Genomic DNA, 17,195 nt, shown 5'->3' with positions numbered 1-17,195 from the left:
TAGCTGAGTTTAGAGGTACAGCAAATTGCATTGCCCCGATGTGTACTGTTATCCAGGTGAGGGGGGCATGAGGGATTGGGGCTGCAGACACCCCTGTGGCCTGCTAGGCTGAAAGAGTGGCTGTCACGCTGAGAACCCATACCACATGGGAGAGGCACAAATGGGACTGGGTGAGGGTCTGGCATTGCAGCACGAGCATGGCTGTGGGGTGGAAAGAGGAGAGACAGCCCAGGAGTGCAGGGACAGGCATCTCCTGCCCATTGGGTCAGGGCCATCAGGGCTGCAGAGGAAGTCATGATGCGAAGATGACTTGAAGACCTCAGCTTGCAAGAAAAAGCTGCAACTTGGATAAGAATCTAAAGCCAGCCTGCTCAGATCAGACCAAGGGTCTGTCTAGCTCAAGCCCTGTCTCTGACAAAGTCAAAACCACTGGGTGCCTGGAAGAGGCTGTAAGAACAGGGAGTTTCCAAGCTAGAGAAGCTGATTCTGTCTTTAAAGCACCCTGAGTAGGTCTTTCTTCCATTAATTTGTCTAACTACTTTTTGACTCATGTAAACTTTTAGGATCTGTTAACATCTGCAGAGCGTTCCCCTTAAATGCACGTTTGATGAAGAAGCACTTCTGAACTCTGCATCCCATGTGGATGCCCCCATTTCTTATCCAGGGAGCAGTCATTGCCTACTCATCATCACAGTGGCTTTAGTAACCTCTTGCACATCTGCTTGGGGCCATCCTTTACTCAGACTAATGAGCCGTATCCTGTTTCAGCAGCTCCCATGCACAAGTCCTTCTAGTATCTGTCCATCCGTGTGCCTATCCCAGGTCTGCTCTGTCTTTTGAGGTGCTAATGGGGAATTCAAGTTGCATAAGGTGTTCCCTACGCAGGTATTCATGGATTTATTTATTGGTATAGCTATGTTAACTATTTGGTTTCATATTCCTGTCTTAATAATCCATTTGCTTTTTTTGGCAACTCTATAGTACTAGCAATTGCCACTCTGAGTCTTCTTTCCTGATTAGCAATGGCTGGTTTGGGGTCTGTCATTTGGTATGTAAACTTAGTCCTGTTTGTTCGCTTCTGAATCATGTCACATTTTTCTGCATTGACTGTCCTCTGCCATTTTTTCACCTTTTTCAGCACTGCAATGTCCTTTTGCAGTGCTTTGCAATCATTTTTCATTTTTACTACCTGCATAGCTTAGTGTCATCGGCAACCCTGTGACTTGTGACTCCCTTTTCCAGACTGTTTGGGAACAGTACAGCCCTCAACCCAGACACCTCTGGGGTTTAATTCAAGACTACCCTCCACTGAATAAAAGTATCATCACTTCAAGATGTATGAGTACATGCCCCCTGTCACTGAAGCACTTCGCTCTCTTCTTCTTGTATTATGACTAAATCAAGTCTTATTTCGGTTGGAACAACAAAACAGTGCCAACAGCCCAACCAAACCTTGATTGCAACCCTGTAGCTAAATTACACTTTGTGACACTGCTGTATGCGAGGGTGAAAAGCAGTTTTCCACCTGCATGGAAGTCAAAGGCCTCTGACCTTAGACTAGTTGCATGAAATTAGTAGGCTAGTTACCCCCTGTGCAGTAACTGCTGCCAGAGCCAATCTTTCTCAAGATCACATTATTCTGGGTTCTTGAAATGTGAACAAATAAAGAAATCCTACAGGGCAGACGTGAGGTAATCTGGTTTCTTGCACAGGTGTTACTCATAATTTTCTGTGGTGTTGAGTTCCACTGTTTAACTGTGTGACAGAGCTGAAAAATATGACTCTTAATAGTTTTATATGTTCTGCTCCTTGTGGGGCATGGTTCCCTTGCCACACCATGATGAGTCCCCTGCTCTGCTTGCCACAGCTGTGCTTCAGCCTGTTCCTTCTTAACACTCTTCGCTCCCAGCTACAGCGGTCCCCTTCGCTGTCCCTGGGCTGGTCCCTCTGGGCACAGGCAGACGGCCTGGGCATGCCAGGCAGCTGGAGAGAGAAACCACCACCTGCCTGAACATGCTATCACCTCTATGTACTGTCCCTGTGCCAGCATGTCCATGGCACCATGTGACACAGTGTCCCAGTGGTGGCCAGCGCTCACACCGGCATGGCACGCACATGGGGCCTGGGCACTTGTCTCTCGGCACCTGTCAGCAGTTGGCTGTGCCTGCCACATGCAGCTGGTCTGCTGCGTCCCCTTGGGTCTGTCAAACTGAACGCCTGGCAGTGGGGCTCAGTGGGAGGGATGCACAGTGCTCACCTCCAAACCCCAGGGCCTGCCATGCCAGCTTGTTTTTCCCCTAGCAGAGCACTTTGCTTCCTGTGGAGTTGATTGCACAGAATGAGGCAGCTGTGGCTGACCTGGTGTCCCACTTCTCACTCATTGTTCCTTCTGGCTGATCTCACAGCCTTTCTCAGGGGCATTTTTGTTCCTGGCAAATTGAACATTTTGGAAAGTGTCTCAGTATGGCCCTGTGTACAATGTGAAGGGCCGGCTCTATGCTGCCTTGCTGGGCTATTGTAAACTCCCATGCTGTCACTTTCTGTTACTTTCCCACTGATAAGTGAGTGTGTGTGTCTTTATGAAGGTGCATTCAAAACTTTCCCAGGTGGTTTGTGGTTTTCTTTTTCCAGATGTACTACAGCTTTGCTGACTTGTTCCCATGCCATTTCCCAAAGACCCCACGTATGCACAGCCCTGAGGACACCCTGAGCAGGGCAGCATGGAGTCCTGCTGCTCGGGGGTGAACGGTGCATCCATGCCACTGTGGCACCCGGCAGCCGCTGCACCACAGCCAGCCCTGACAGACCTGTCAGCAAAACGTCTGTGCACTATGAAATGAACAGCTGAGGAGAGCTCAACCACTCTTGAAAGCTTTGTCTTTAAACACTAAAGCACACTTTGGTGAGTGAAAGGGGTCTGAGCGGGGAACATGTTTAACTATTTAGCATTGCCAGTGTTAACACATACTAGCAGGTGAAAAATCAGTTTTGTCTAGGCTATGCTGGCAGGTGGATCCAAGCCTTGTTGTGCAGGGGCTGCACTGATGGCTGGCTCCGGGTCAGGGCAGGACTGGGTGCTGCCCCTCCGGCTGGGCATCCCTTTCCCTGCCCAGCCCGGCTCTGCCATCCGCCTTCCCCAGCTGCCTGGCTTGGCTGCAGGTGCTGCCCGGCACTGTTGGGACACAGTGTGTGCACACACTTCAGGCAGCTGAAACTGCACAGTAGAGGTGGGACCGGCTGTGCTGGTGAAGGAGCACAGTGCCAGCCAAATAGTCACTGCGTTCCTGAATGGGTGGTTACAGTCCTAATCAGCTAGATACTTGGGAAGAGGTCTCAGTGAGCTCCTTACTTTGTTGAAGAGCAGAAGGGATTGAATGGGAAGGCACACAATGGGAGCAGAGAGAGAGGGGTGTGTGTGGGGGGGGTGTGTGTGTGTGTCTGTGTGTGTGTGTGTGTGTGTGTCTATGTGCGTGCATGTGTGTGTGTGTGTGTGTGTGTCTCTGTGTGTCTGTGTGTCTGTGTGTCTGTGTGTGTCTGTGTCTGTGTGTGTGTATACACACACATATATACCTGTCAGGCACTGCCTCCACGGAGATCAGCAATCCCAGCCTTTGTACAGGGTGAACAGAGTGAGGCAGCCACATGTTAACCCCAGACCTGACACTAATGGTTTGTTCTGCCTGCCTCAATGCTCCCTGAAACCTTAATTAGTATTTCTTTTCTGATCTGCTTGCTAGAGTTGATGTGCAATGCTAAGTACCTCTGTGTTCAATCAAAAAAGTGGCTGCAGAACAGGGGAGGCTAAATGATCCCTTTCCTACCTCACAGAGAGGTTTCATGAGGTTTAATCCATTGCTGTAAATCCTCAGAGGAAAGAAGGCATAGAAGAGAGTATTAATGTCCTCATTGAAGCTGTCAGTGTCACAACATTAATTAAAAGCAAACAATTAAAATGTCAGATCTCATGTAAAAACATATTTAAATGTTTTCTTTATAGTTTACAAGAGGAAGTAATTCCCCTAAGCATGCAGACTGGTATTTTTGCCTTTTCAGTGGTGTCTCGGGTTGCTTTATGACATGCTGTTCACTTCCAGGTCTTCAGGAAATCATCTTCTTGTTAGGAAGACCCAACAGGCTTGTAGCTCCACATACACAGTGCAATTGGGAGGGTGCCCTGTCTTCCAGGGATCCCCGGGATATTTGCTGTGGCAAAGGAGGCTCATTGCCTTGAGCATGCCTGGTATTGGGAGGCTCGCAGCAGTGAGTGGCCGCTGCATCAGTGTTGGCTTCCCCAGCTCTCTCAGCATTGTTTGCTTGCTGCTTGGGCCTGTCTGGTTTCCATGCCAGAGCCTGGCTGCAGCTGGTGCTGGTGCTTTGGGTTTGCTTGTTGCAGAGGACCAGCTGTAATGAGCTGACTTTGTTGGGGGTCCTGCTCCATGCTGTGAAGGAGAATTGCCTTCCATTGCTCCTGCCCTTCCTCCCATTCCCACATTTTGGGAGCCTCTCCAGAGAATTTGTAATTTAGGGCTTGCTTCCTGCTCTTGAGGGGAACACCCTGAACTCAACAGCAAGCATGCCAAGCTGAAGTTGCTTTAATTTGAACAGCAGCTCTAAATGTCATTGTTCAGGCTGTGCCCCAGCAGAAACCTTGGAAGCTAATCTGTGTTTTGAGGTTAGAGCTACTCTCTTTTCAGCCTGCACAACCAAAGGGCCAGGATGGGAAAGGAGGATAAGCCACAGATTCATTTCTTTTCGTTCCCTTTAACCGTAGTTCTCAGGTTCCTGGTGTGCTGTAGCTGCACCCAGCTGCTTGCTGCTGGTTCTTTGGTATGCAAATGCACAAAAACCTGCTCTTACACTTTCCCTTCTTAGTGCTGTCCTGGCTGGCTATATTGCACCATGGTGCCTCTTAAAATCCCTTATGCTTGAAACACATGCCTTGTGGCAGGGATGGTGGCATTACCCCTTGCTTGGCCTCTCCTGCAGCAGAGAAGGTGGGTGACTAGCCACCCTCCAAGTCAGTAAAAAATTAGTTCATTAATAAGACACTACACTTCCAATGTGCCTGTGTTGTATTTGGGGCAGCTACTTCCTTTTGCTCTTTGGTCTGATCAGCACATGTGCTTCCCCTGAGAGCGGGGTAGACAGGGAGATGAGATCAGCACAGGGTTTTGAGCAGCAAAGGAACCATGATTTCTGAAAGGGTCAACCAAATAAAATGTGAAACATTCTTTCCCCAAGACCAAGTAAAATAGCAATAAAAAACTGGTTAGTCATTACCAGAAACCTCTGCTTGGACGAGACCAACTTCCAAGCAGAAGAATCTCAAAAGGAAACCAGCAGAAGTAAGCCTGGAGTAATGCTTGATCACTGGAAATCTCCCCTGGAAAGAGAGAGAAGTACCCAACAGGCCTTTTTCACTACTAATATCTAGGAATCTTGAATTACTCAGAAGACATAGAAGGGAAAGCCCCTGTGTCTGGAGGAGCTAGAGAACTAGTCAAGGAACACTATGTGAGAAACATTATCGTATTAATTGTCCCACAATCTCTCTCCCCCCACCCCCTGGTCTGGTATTTGGAAAATGCCATGTTTCTCAAAAGAGCTTCCTGCTTCACCTAGCCGAGCAGATTTCTGCCTGTGAAAAGGAACTGTTTACATGGAGGAAAAGTCACACTTTCTTGCCATACCTGAGCATGAATAAGCTCTGACACAGGTATGTGTCTAAAGATTATGGGGCAGCTCAAGACCCATGATCCCTTAAACCTTTCAAGGGATTATTAGGAGAGTTAAATCAATCTTCCAATGAAAACTGAATAGAGCCTGCTGTCAAGTAGCCAAGCTCCTCTCAATGGCTGTGGCCAAATGAACTGCCATGGGAACTCACGGTGCCAGTCACGGGGACAAAGGCAGCATGGGACCTCGCACTGCACACGTCTGACCTGTGAGGCGGGTGCTGAGCATGGAGTGGTTTCGTATCGTGCCCCACAGCTTTCAGATGACTGGTCTGTAACTTTCAGAGTTTTGCCTCTTGGCAGTACCAACAGTGACCTAAGCTACTGGTTCACAGCATCCCTTGCAGATGCAAGAGAGTGAAAAGAGAAAATAAACAGAAGTATTAAAAATGGCTGTGAAAATTTAACTTTTATTATCTGTTCACTGTATACAAAACACCATTCTGCATAGTGATAACTCTGTTGTTGTACAGTTGACAGTGCACATCAACAAACAAGTGTTCAAGAGGTATACACTTAATGGAAAGGGCAGTGATAACCAGTGTACATTACACACTAAGATCCTGCGACACCAGCTGCATGTTTTAGGATGGAAAAGTACCTCATAACCACTCAATATGTGAGTAATATAAATGGGATAACAAGCATTTACCAACAAACCAAATTAAGAATGAGGATGAAGAGAGAAAGAACTAATGTATCTGAATCACAACTTTCAGAGTGATTAAGAAATTTAACAGAGGTGGCTGAGAAGGATCTGTATTTTTTCAAACACTTCCATTTTTAAAACTGTTAAAATTTAATGATAAATAGCAGAATCTCACAAATCTTTAGGGGCAAAATGCTCCACATTTATTTACATATGAAATGTGTTTAATACAGTTGTAATGGACATAGTGTATAGTAACATCTGACAGCAGCAAGACTTTTAAGGAACCAAACAATTACTACTGTGTATCATGCAGCTATCTATATATTTACACATTTTTTTTAAAAAAAAGGTACAAATTTTTTTTTTTTAGGGATACATACAAGGTATAAAATGCAAAAAAAACCCCAAAAATATAACTCTCACAGAGAACTATATATGAAAGGGACAGTATGGTACCTTTTTGTACTTTGTGAAAGCGTTAAGTAGTGATATAAGATACACGTTTGAAATGGCTGAACTAGCTTCATATGGTCTGTGCTAAAGCTGAAAGCCCCAATTATCCTTATGTAGGCTGGTGTGTTAACTTCTTGACAGTTGTGGTTGTATGTGAGACTGAGCACCAGAACATTTGGCATGAGCATACAGAGCTGGGAAATACCAACCCCTGTATCAAGGGTTAACCATTTTCTTTCAATAATTTTTCTTTCAAAAAACCAGAAATAAAGGAAAATACATAATACTGTGTACTTGATTCTATATAATGTTTAATAAATTACATGACAAAACCCATCATCATTATAAACCTATTCCTCTAATTACATCTTATTTGTTAAATCCAAAGCAGCCCAGCCCTTTTGTAACAATTTGAGCTTTGATCACAAGCACCTGATGACCTAAAAAATCAATCACTTCATGATACATAGAATTGTGCAATTATACTTTTCAAAAGTACATTATCATTCTAGGGGGTCTGCACCTGTTCTGGTGTTGCCACCTAAAACCAGCACTGCATTTTCCATATGCACTGGCACTTTTTCTTCTTTTTTTTTTTAATACACATTTTTAAAGAGAAAGTTTAAAAGCTTCCTTAGACATTTAGAAGCACGAGTTCTTAGAATTTAAAATCTCCCCTTAGCTTGCTTCCCCTCCCCACTCCCCTCCAAGCACTGCTTTCTGATGTACTTCCATTAGCTAAACCTTCTTTCAGAAGCATTCAAATAAACAGTTTAAGAGAACCTAAGGAACTGCCCCAGCATTCAGAACTCTGTTTAAAAGAAACTTACTAGAAAAAAACCCAGAAACAAAACAGAATAACCCAAATTTTCCACTAGATACCTATAGAAACACATAACAAAGAGTATAAAAGTTATTACCTTAAATATACACAAACTCTTTTCAACTCAAATACTGCTTCAATGGTTTTGAGGGTATAGACAATGAGGTGAAGGGGACACTTTTATGCAGAATATATTGCAACAGCCTGAACAGTACTGTTAACACTATTATACCTTGAACTTTTGTAGCAAAAATGTCATTAGTATTCCAATGTGGAGAGAGATTTCTGTGTCCCAAGTAATCTGATCACTTTTCAGCTGAACTCATTCTTTTTGACTTAATGAAGGCCATGCCATGTGTTCTCATGTGAGTGTTTAAGGCCGCTTCAGTTTCAAAAGTCTTTGCACACACTTTGCATCTTCTGTCTGATGCTGTACTGTCAGATGATTCATCCTCATGGTTGGGTTTATTTTCTTGCTGATTATCCTCCCCAGACCCATTTTGTTTTGACACTGGTTGAGGCTCCTTCAGCTTATGTACAATGAAGAGATGTCTGGAGAGGGACACATGAGATGTGTAGCAGAGTCCACATTCCCTGCATTGGTATGAAGAGCCATCGGATTTATGCTGAGGAATATGTTCATGAAACTGGAGAAGATTTTCTGTTGTAAAGCCACAAACAGCACACTTGTGAACTTTAAAAACATTTATCTTTAGCTTCTTCAGTGGCTGAGTGATTGCACCTCGTGGAGGCCTGAACTCCAGTACAGGTTCTTCCAATTTACGCTTTGGACTGGGAACCTAAAAAAAGCCATAAATGGTATACCATGTAAGCATAAATATCCAATTCTTTTCATGACTATTTGTGACTTGCAAACTTTAAAAACCTTCCCTTGGCAGATTCTAGTACAACTCTGATAAATACAATATTTGAAATACTACTAGCAAATATATGTTGTACATACTGGGAAAAAAAGGGGATTTTTTTTTTTTTACTATGAGTTGCACGTAAAATTTGTTTTGTCAGTTCTGATAGAGCTACAGTATCTAATACACTGTATAAACTTGAATAAATATATGCCACTGTAACTGCATCCAAGTACACACACAATGAAACTTCAACTGTGTACAGAATGTAGCGTATCAGTCTAGGAACTTTTCAGCACTACCTGTTGGAACTCCGCTTTAATTACTTATTTCATCTTTGAAATTTGACTTGACAGATTATTTCCTGATTGTTAGTAACCAAACTAACATATTGCCAAAGGATGGCTTAACATGCACAGTTTTTTAAACTAATGAAACTAATAACTTTTTATATTCTCCTTGTTATTCTTCTGACATGAATATTCCTCAAGAATCTTCTGCATCCTGTGTAGCTCTGATATGCTCCATGATGTTTATGAAAACAACGTGTACAGCTGCTGTATTTTCATCACTTAAAGAATGCAGTATGTTGGGCTGAAAGAGAGTCATGTAAAGGACAACAGTACATTTTAAAAGACAGATATGTTTGTGTCTCTGCTGTCAGCTTTGGACGTGCCATCACAGGTGATATTCTTTATCATATAGAGTCCAAAACTCTTAAAAAATGTTCTTAATTTCTGCATGTGACAAGTCTTTGGATAGCGCTGTCATTTTTGCTTTCCTCCTAACACTCAGTAGCAGCAGCAGAATAGAATATTGAACCAAGGTAGCTTGTGTGCATACCTTTTAGAAAAGAGTATTTAAGCTGGAAGGGACTTAAATGGCCATCTAGCCCAACTGCCTGGCCCCTCCAGGGCTGACCAAAAGTTAAAGCACATTGTCAAGGGAATTGTCCAAATGCCTCTTAAACGCTGACAGGCATGGAGCATTGACCACCTCTCCGGGAAGCCTGTTCCAGGGTTCGAGCACCCTCTTGGTAAAGAAATGCTTCCTCACATCCAGTCTGAACCTCCCCATGCGCAGCTTTGAGCCATTCCCAGGCACCCTGTCCCTGGATCCCAGGGAGAAGAGCTCAGCACCTCCCTCTCCACATCCCCTCCTTGGGAAGCTGCAGAGAGCAACGAGGTTGCCCCTCAGCCTCCCTCTCTCTCCAAACCAGAGAAGCCCAGAGTCCTCAGCTGCTCCTCCCAGGACATGCCTTCCAGCCCTTCACCAGCTTTGCCCTTCTCCGGGGGCATCAGAGTACCTGAACATCCTTCCTGAAATTGTGGGGCCCAGAACTGCGCACAGTGCTCAAGGTGAGGCCACACCAATGCCAAGTACAGCAGGAGACCCTGCTGTATTTCAGTCATCAGACTGAAAGCAGTTTCACTGGAAAATTTGTATCAAATAGGGTCAAGGCTGGGTATTTGGAAGAAGGTCACATTGCTTCTACGTACCTGCAGCTTTTCTACAGATATGAGAGGACTTGGTTGCAGAGAATTACAGAGCCATTTAGGTTGGAAAAGACCTTTAAGAGCATTGAGTCCAACTGCTAACCCAGCACTGCCAAGCCCATCACTAACCCATGGCCCTGAGCACCGCACCCCCAGGGCTGGTGACTCCATCCGCTCCCTGCGCAGCCTGTGCCAGTGAAGCAGCCCTTTCAGTGAAGACACTTTTCCTAATACTCAACCTAAACCTCCTCTGGCACAACTTGAGGCTGTTCCCTCTCATCCTGTCACTTGTTGCCTGGGGGAAGAGACTGACCCCGCCTGGCTACAGCTTCCTTTCACGTAGCTGTAGAGAGTGATAAGATCCCCCCTAAGTCTCCTCATTTCTCCAGACTAAACAATCTGAGTTCCCTCAGCTGCTCCTCGTAAGACGTTTTAAAAGATGCTCTTAAAACAAACCACTAAGGGGTAAGTTATATTCTCCATCAAACCATCACTCTCAATCATCTTTGCAAAAACGTGTTCTAGTTCAAGCATGACAGATTGTGTTACAAGAACCTTCCAAGACATTTTTTGGGCTCTACCTGACAGAAGATCAGACATTTATGGGATCAAAATACCTGCATCTATTTAAAGATCCTGAAAATACAGCCACAAAAAATTCAGTCAGTGACTGAATAAAGCTTCTAAGTGATTACCTTTATGTCTTCTTTTACTTCTCTTTCTTCAATATTGGTTGATTCAGTCATTTCTTTCACATCAGGGTCTTTAATTCCATGCATCAACTGAATATGTTTTTCCAACATCAACCGCTTGGTAAAAGTACGTCTTGAATCTGGGCAGTGCCTATATAAACACAAAGCAGACATGCTCAGATTCAAATGTGATGCTTAACAAAAGTCATAGTATTCTGAAGAATACAAATAGGTCTAGTAAATAAATCCAGGCTAGAGTACAATCTATTGAAGATAGTGACAATGTTTTTCCAATCAATTGCACAGGTAAGTATTATAAGAAAGTGAGCAAAATTACAAAATAAAACTGGAAATGATTGAGCAATCTATATTCAGAGCAAATGAGAAATTCTCTGAAGATAATATCCAAAATGGTATAAAGTGTGAGTCAGAATAGAACCTGGCAGCATCCAAGTTTGTTTCTTGGACCTCTATTAGTGTCACCAAACTGTACATTCTATTAGATGTTTCCCAGATTTCAAAGGAAAAGCAAACACCTTCCACGTAGTATCAATGCTAGCTCCAAATGGCAATTCTGCATTCAAACCCAAGTACTTTATCTCCTTGGAACTAGTAATTCCTTCTCAGCTCCCTTTCCAACCTCAAACTAACCAGCAGAACAAGCTTGTCTTCAACAACCTGTGCTTTGTTCTCCCACACAGAACCAGCTGCATCGCTCCTAAACCTCTTATGTGCTTTTGGGAAGTGTATTTCTCCTGAGCTCCAATGTTGTAACATACTGTACAGGTGTCTGGAGGAGGGACGGCCAAGTAAGAACTGCAGGGGAGAAGTCTCTCGCCTAAGGTTTTAACTTTTCAAATGCTGTTTCATTTAACTTTATTTAAAAAAAACAAACCAGAACAAACCCAAACCAAACAGCAAAGAGGCAGTACTGTAGGCATTCTGAAAAAACCCCCCAGAACCACAATAAGCTTTCTGCTCAAAGGGTATGCAAAAACCAGACACTTGCTACTTGTCATATACCAAGAGAAATGGTGTCTAGGCTAGCAAGCTCATGTGCACTGAAGCAGAAATTAAGGGTGCATTAGAAACAACCTGGTGCATGGGTTCTGCCAGGCAGCCAGGGGATATAAAGCACTTTGTTGGAATGCTACGCTATGCACGGCACTCTCAAGTTTCCACACCCCTGAGCCTGTGGGCCTTGTGCTTCCCATAACAAAGCAGAGATCACACTACAGCAGAGAAGGGACACAGAGAACGGCTGCAGCTTGCACCTTCCTTTTCAGAACTTCAAACTCAGTTCCCCAGCATGCAAATACACACAAAACTATAAATGAAGAGATATAACAGAAGGTTTGTATCATATATCTTGTCTGACTGACATGGATTTTTCTATTAAATTATGTATCATCTCTCCAGCCACTTAAACATCACTAAGGATTTTTAGACATTACATATCATTTTACATCCAAGAAAAATACAACAATTATTGGCTTTTGTAGATTAGAAGAGTGCGTTGTACATTTGAGAGACTATTGAAACACCAGGTTCACCACTGTAGAAATATCAGCCATGCAAATTCTCAGCTCAGTGAAGTTTCAGATTTGCTTGCCAAAGCCCCTGAAAGACAGCAGACTTCATGTGCGTGCATTCTCAGTAGCCTGTTACGTTTTATGCATGCAGGACAGCCTGAATAGCTTGGCCTGTATATACATCTAAATACCTGATTCATTTGAATGAATGGGATGCTGGCTTTTATACAGTCAAGAAAATAAATTTAATGTTTTTTGTTGGCTTATACTCTATTTCTCAATAAATAAAAGTAGAACTTACGAGCATGTATAAACCTTCCTAATGCCTTTGTGCTTGATACGATTGTGACGACATAAACTATGGGATGAGCTGAAAGATTTGTCACATTGCCGACACGGATGTTTCTTCATTTGCTTTAAAAAAAGAAGAAAAATACATTAATTAAAAAAAGCTCAGTAGAAGTAGTGCATGTGTCGAACCTTTTGATAACAGGAAAGGAAACACCACTTACCAGCGTTTGGTACTGTACCTTCAAGTACACACCACTCCTACAGCAACACTGCAGAAGTCAGAGGACCTGGACTTCTTTCAAGGCAGTGCGGCCAACGTGAGTTACACACACACATCTATCACCAGTTGTAAACTGGTGTCACAGACTATGTATGAGGAGAGTTTCTTTCACTAAAGACGCAAGGAAGATCAGTGGATTATTTCTGGATCAGTAAAGGGAGCATGGTGAGAGATTTGCTTTCACTATAAAGTAACCTTTCCCTTCCCACCACCAAACTAAGCCTGCAGCTGCTGACTGAAAGTGCTAATCAGGCATGTACAGGGATGGGTGAAGAGCATGTAATAATGATCAAAGCAAAACATTATGGACACATTAAGAGGGCTCACAAAAGTAATGAAGAAATGGTCCAATGCCAACTTGAGGGATGTCTGTTTGGGGAATTCTGTGGGTTTTACATTAGTTTGTTAAGTGGAAGAAGAAAGAAAAGGAAGGAAGCTGAAAAGGATGGTGTGGTCTCCACCTATGTCATTCCAGCTGAACATGGCCACAGGAGCTATAGAATATGACAAAATAACATCTCTGAAACTGCAGATTATACAGGCCCCAAGAATGAATTACATGGTCCTGTCCCTTGAATTCCATCAGTCACGGAACTCAGTTCAAAGAGCAACTGGAGTAGCTCTAGAAAGGAAATGGAAATATTTCCAATCAGATTTTCTGCTTCCTTTCACAGGTAACAAGATTGTTCATTGCTGTAGGTTTTGCTGTTTTGGCAGCAACAAGGAAATCGAAACAACATCTTGGAGATTAAATCCAAACACTGATCAAACAAATCTAACTGAAGACTTCTCCAGATTATTTTTCAGTTTACTTTTCAACAATCCAGTCAGGGCCAGGATCCCACACTTATCATTCAGTATGATTCCTGCCAGATTCAAGGTGCCCTGGGTCTGAAGAAGAAATGGACTTTATTGGAACCTTCCAAAAGGAATTCAGATTGTGTGGACCCAGATTTCAAGTGTTCCAGTCTGAGGGATGGCTCATGCCTGCTAGTCAGGCGAAAGTGAAGCAACAGACAGTCTCATACCGTCAGTCAAGTATCTAGAAGAAAAATCATGTTCCTTGGATTGACTTTTCCTGGTCTAGCACTGATCATAGTTTACCTTCACAGTGTCAATACCGTTCTCTTTGCTGCATTTATTGGGAAACTGAAAAAAACTAATGAAAATTTTATTCTACTATTCCAACCGAGGCCACTGAGTAAAAGACCTGGAATCAATGCTTGAACCTGGACCCTTCCTGACTACTCTGGAGAATCCACCCAAGATCTGTCCCTATTTTCCAAAGCACTCAATAGCAAAAGTTTTCTTCACAGAGTAATGGGGAGAGTTTAGCTCTTTTATTCTTTGCTTCTGTGGAAGTCACAAACTCCTAAACAATGCAGATACACAATAATCCACATGGACATTTTAGTATGACATGAGTAATTCTCTGGTGCCCAATATTAATTAGTAACAACAATAACAATACTAATACTAAAAAAGAATTCTCAATTCTAAATACTAACAGGCTCAAGCCATTCAGAAATGCTTAAGGAACTGGAAAACATCCATCTTATATTTGTGCTCTGAGTGCCAAACTTTATGCTGATGTTCATATTCTCCCTAACGGCTACCTTGCTAAGGAACAGCCACAGACAAGGCAGTGGAGGTCTGCAGACGTGATGTCATTATTGAAAATTATCATTTATTGCAAAGTTTGGAGTGAACGGTAGAAAGCTTGTACACAGGAAAAAGTGATGTCTGGAACAGCTAATGGAGTAAGAGCTGTTACAGTGAGATGAGAGACCTTTTGCTATCAAGACCAAAATCACATGGAGCGTGGGGGAAGGAAAGACAAGCAGTTCTGAAAGGTTGTTCATGCAAATGTGAAGCAGCCCATTAGGAAACATGATCTGGTGATTTTATTGGGGCTAGTCAACATAATGCTGTTAGAGGCACAGTGCTGCTCAACCTAGACTTCCTTTTCTACATTTAAAGGCCAATTAAAATAAAAGAAAATCAACATATTTTGCTCTTAAATTGTGAAAGGTGAAAACCTGACAGTGTGCACACACAGTGCATATACTCATTAATGCTAATGCATTAATCAATACATTTTGCAGTATGGTTTTCTTATATGCTTATGGATGCAATGTTCCGGGAAGGATTTGTAAAATGAAATGTGAAGTCATACTGGTGCTTCTATCAAGAAACAGCCCTGCACCATGCTGTACAAACATACAAGCTCAACCAAGGCAGCCCACGTATCTTTGCCGAGGCCACTGCACAGCGTAGCTGTACCAAGCATGTAGTCAGAAAAGCCGCAGGACTGTGCTCAGTAGGACCCAGTCCCTGTCAGAGCACCAGCTGCACTACCTGGGGTAACCATTGATGACAACACACTCACTGTAAAATTCACTGGGAAGATTCTGGATAGAGACCCAAATAGCATTTTGGATGCATTAGCTTCTGCAATGGCAGCCAAATCCCAAAGAACTAAAAAATTAGTTCTGTAATTAGGTGCAGCATGACCTGTTGTACAGCATCTTGTCTCTACGGGAGTGAAGAGGATGTTCAATTAGATGCCCAGCAAGTCAGAACTGGTAAAGCAACTCCTGCTTAGAAAACATCTGTCCTTTCACAGAAACGCACTTACACGCAAGTTCTAGGAAGCTCAGCATATGTCTGCCTGGCTTGGTGCACACATACACAATCCAGTTTCAAGCCAGGAGTCATACAGACTTGTTAGAACCACCCTTTGTCTGGGCTAATAACTTTAAAAAACAAAACAAAACTAAACCTAAAATACCCAGCCCAGCACTTTTAAGATCAGGCAGAGTCACACCAAGGTGGCTACTAGTTTTCCTACCCTACCGCTGGCTCACCTTCAACCAGCTCAGGAAGAAACAGAAAATGTGAATCTGTCTGTCTGTGCTGACATTTCCCAATAAGGTCTGGAAACTCATGTCCAAAGAGGATGCACACTGCAGTACCTCTCCTGTGAATACCTCTGAGTAATCCAGCCTAAGATCAGCTGAGAAGGGTTACAGGCTCCAAACATTTACTCTGATCCTGCAAAAGCAGCAATGAGAAGTTTGAAACTAAATATCTTCAAATACCTTACATGACAAAGGACTTTGTGAACAGCTCAATAAATGCTTAATTGAAGTTTTTAATAAATATTTGGCATAGATAATTTTAGAGCATTTAACTCACACCTATAATTCTTAAGAAAAACAGACTATACATTAATTCCATTATTTATTAGACCTATATCACATACTTGGTTATCTTATGCTCATTTCTAGTCTCTACAATAAAACATATCCATAAAAGTTTAGGTTTTGAATATAGTCCATTTGCAAGTTAACAGGTACTGAAAATTTCAAGATGTCTGGAAGGAACATAGCAACTAGTCTTTATCACCCATTTCTGAAAGACATGGAATTGTATTTCTATCCATTTTAATATATATCATGCCTCTGGTGTGATTTGAGGAACTGCTTGAATAGGGATAAGAAATAGCATGTAAATCTAAGCAGAGGAACAGACCTTTAGGCCAGTACTTCAGTGCAAAAATTATCAAATATTTCGCAGTAAGTGCTGCTCTTGAAGTAACATTGCACATTCTTACTAAACATCAGAAAGATGTATATTTAAAGCTAATACTTAGAAAGCATTATCGATGTGTTACTAACCTTATTTTACATGTCTTCTGCCATTTTGCTGCAGATGTGATCAGACTGGATATCATTGTCTAGTCCACTTTGAAGTGACAGCTTCATAGGGAGGTTGTGTTGTTTTGTTTTTAAGGGTTGCATCAATGCAAAATGCGTCTGGCCTTAAAACTTACTTCTTTTTGCTGGTAAAAGCACTGATGAGTCAATATTTGGACTAACACGCAAAAGAGAGTGGGCCAACAATTTACATGCTGCTAGAGAGACTGATTTTGACAAAAAATTAGAGTATGATTGTATGAGTGTTGCAGGATCAGAAAGAAGTATTCAGTGCATCTGCATGCCACAGGGACTGTAAGACAATTTACCATGTTTCTTTATAGACACTACCTAGCAGAGGTGTCAGGAATATACCTGCTAGGCTTGAAACTATAGCAATTAACAGCTCCTCAGTGACTTCAATGGACAGAAATGCAAAAGTGGTCTTTTAAAGCAAGTGGAGTAATCAAGTGGAGATCACATGATCTCAGCTGTTTGTCTGCTTTTCATGCCCTCATGCTGTGGAAGGAGAACCAGGTAAAAGAAAATGTAGTTTTGTGAACCATAGCCCTTTGGTTTTGTGTGTTTTGTTCCAAGGAGGCCTGGCCATGCAGCTAAGGAATGTGGAAATAAGTGTCCTGTCAGTCAGGCTTGGGTGCTATTTGCTTGAAGTTGTC

The 17,195-nt window shown here is 42.7% G+C and overlaps 1 protein-coding gene across 9 annotated transcripts in view; it reads right to left on the bottom strand.

Annotated features, from left to right (window-relative positions):
• Nucleotides 1–6,125: 6,125 nt before the first annotated feature.
• ZNF532 (zinc finger protein 532) overlaps nt 6,126–17,195 on the bottom strand; it is a 74,751-nt gene continuing 63,681 nt past the window's right edge. For all 9 annotated transcript variants that reach the window (XM_055791667.1, XM_055791671.1, XM_055791670.1 and 6 more), the window contains 3 exons: nt 12,551–12,663; nt 10,721–10,868; nt 6,126–8,463 (listed from right to left, as the gene is read on the bottom strand). In XM_055791667.1, coding sequence (XP_055647642.1) covers nt 7,969–8,463; nt 10,721–10,868; nt 12,551–12,663 — 756 coding nt within the window. In that variant the 3' untranslated portion in view covers nt 6,126–7,968. The remainder of the gene's footprint in view (nt 8,464–10,720; nt 10,869–12,550; nt 12,664–17,195) is intronic.

Source organism: Falco peregrinus, chromosome Z, assembly GCF_023634155.1.
Source record: "Falco peregrinus isolate bFalPer1 chromosome Z, bFalPer1.pri, whole genome shotgun sequence".
Lineage (NCBI taxonomy): Eukaryota > Metazoa > Chordata > Aves > Falconiformes > Falconidae > Falco > Falco peregrinus.
Note: the sequence above shows the minus strand (reverse complement) of the source record. Positions and strands in the feature narration are given on the sequence as shown.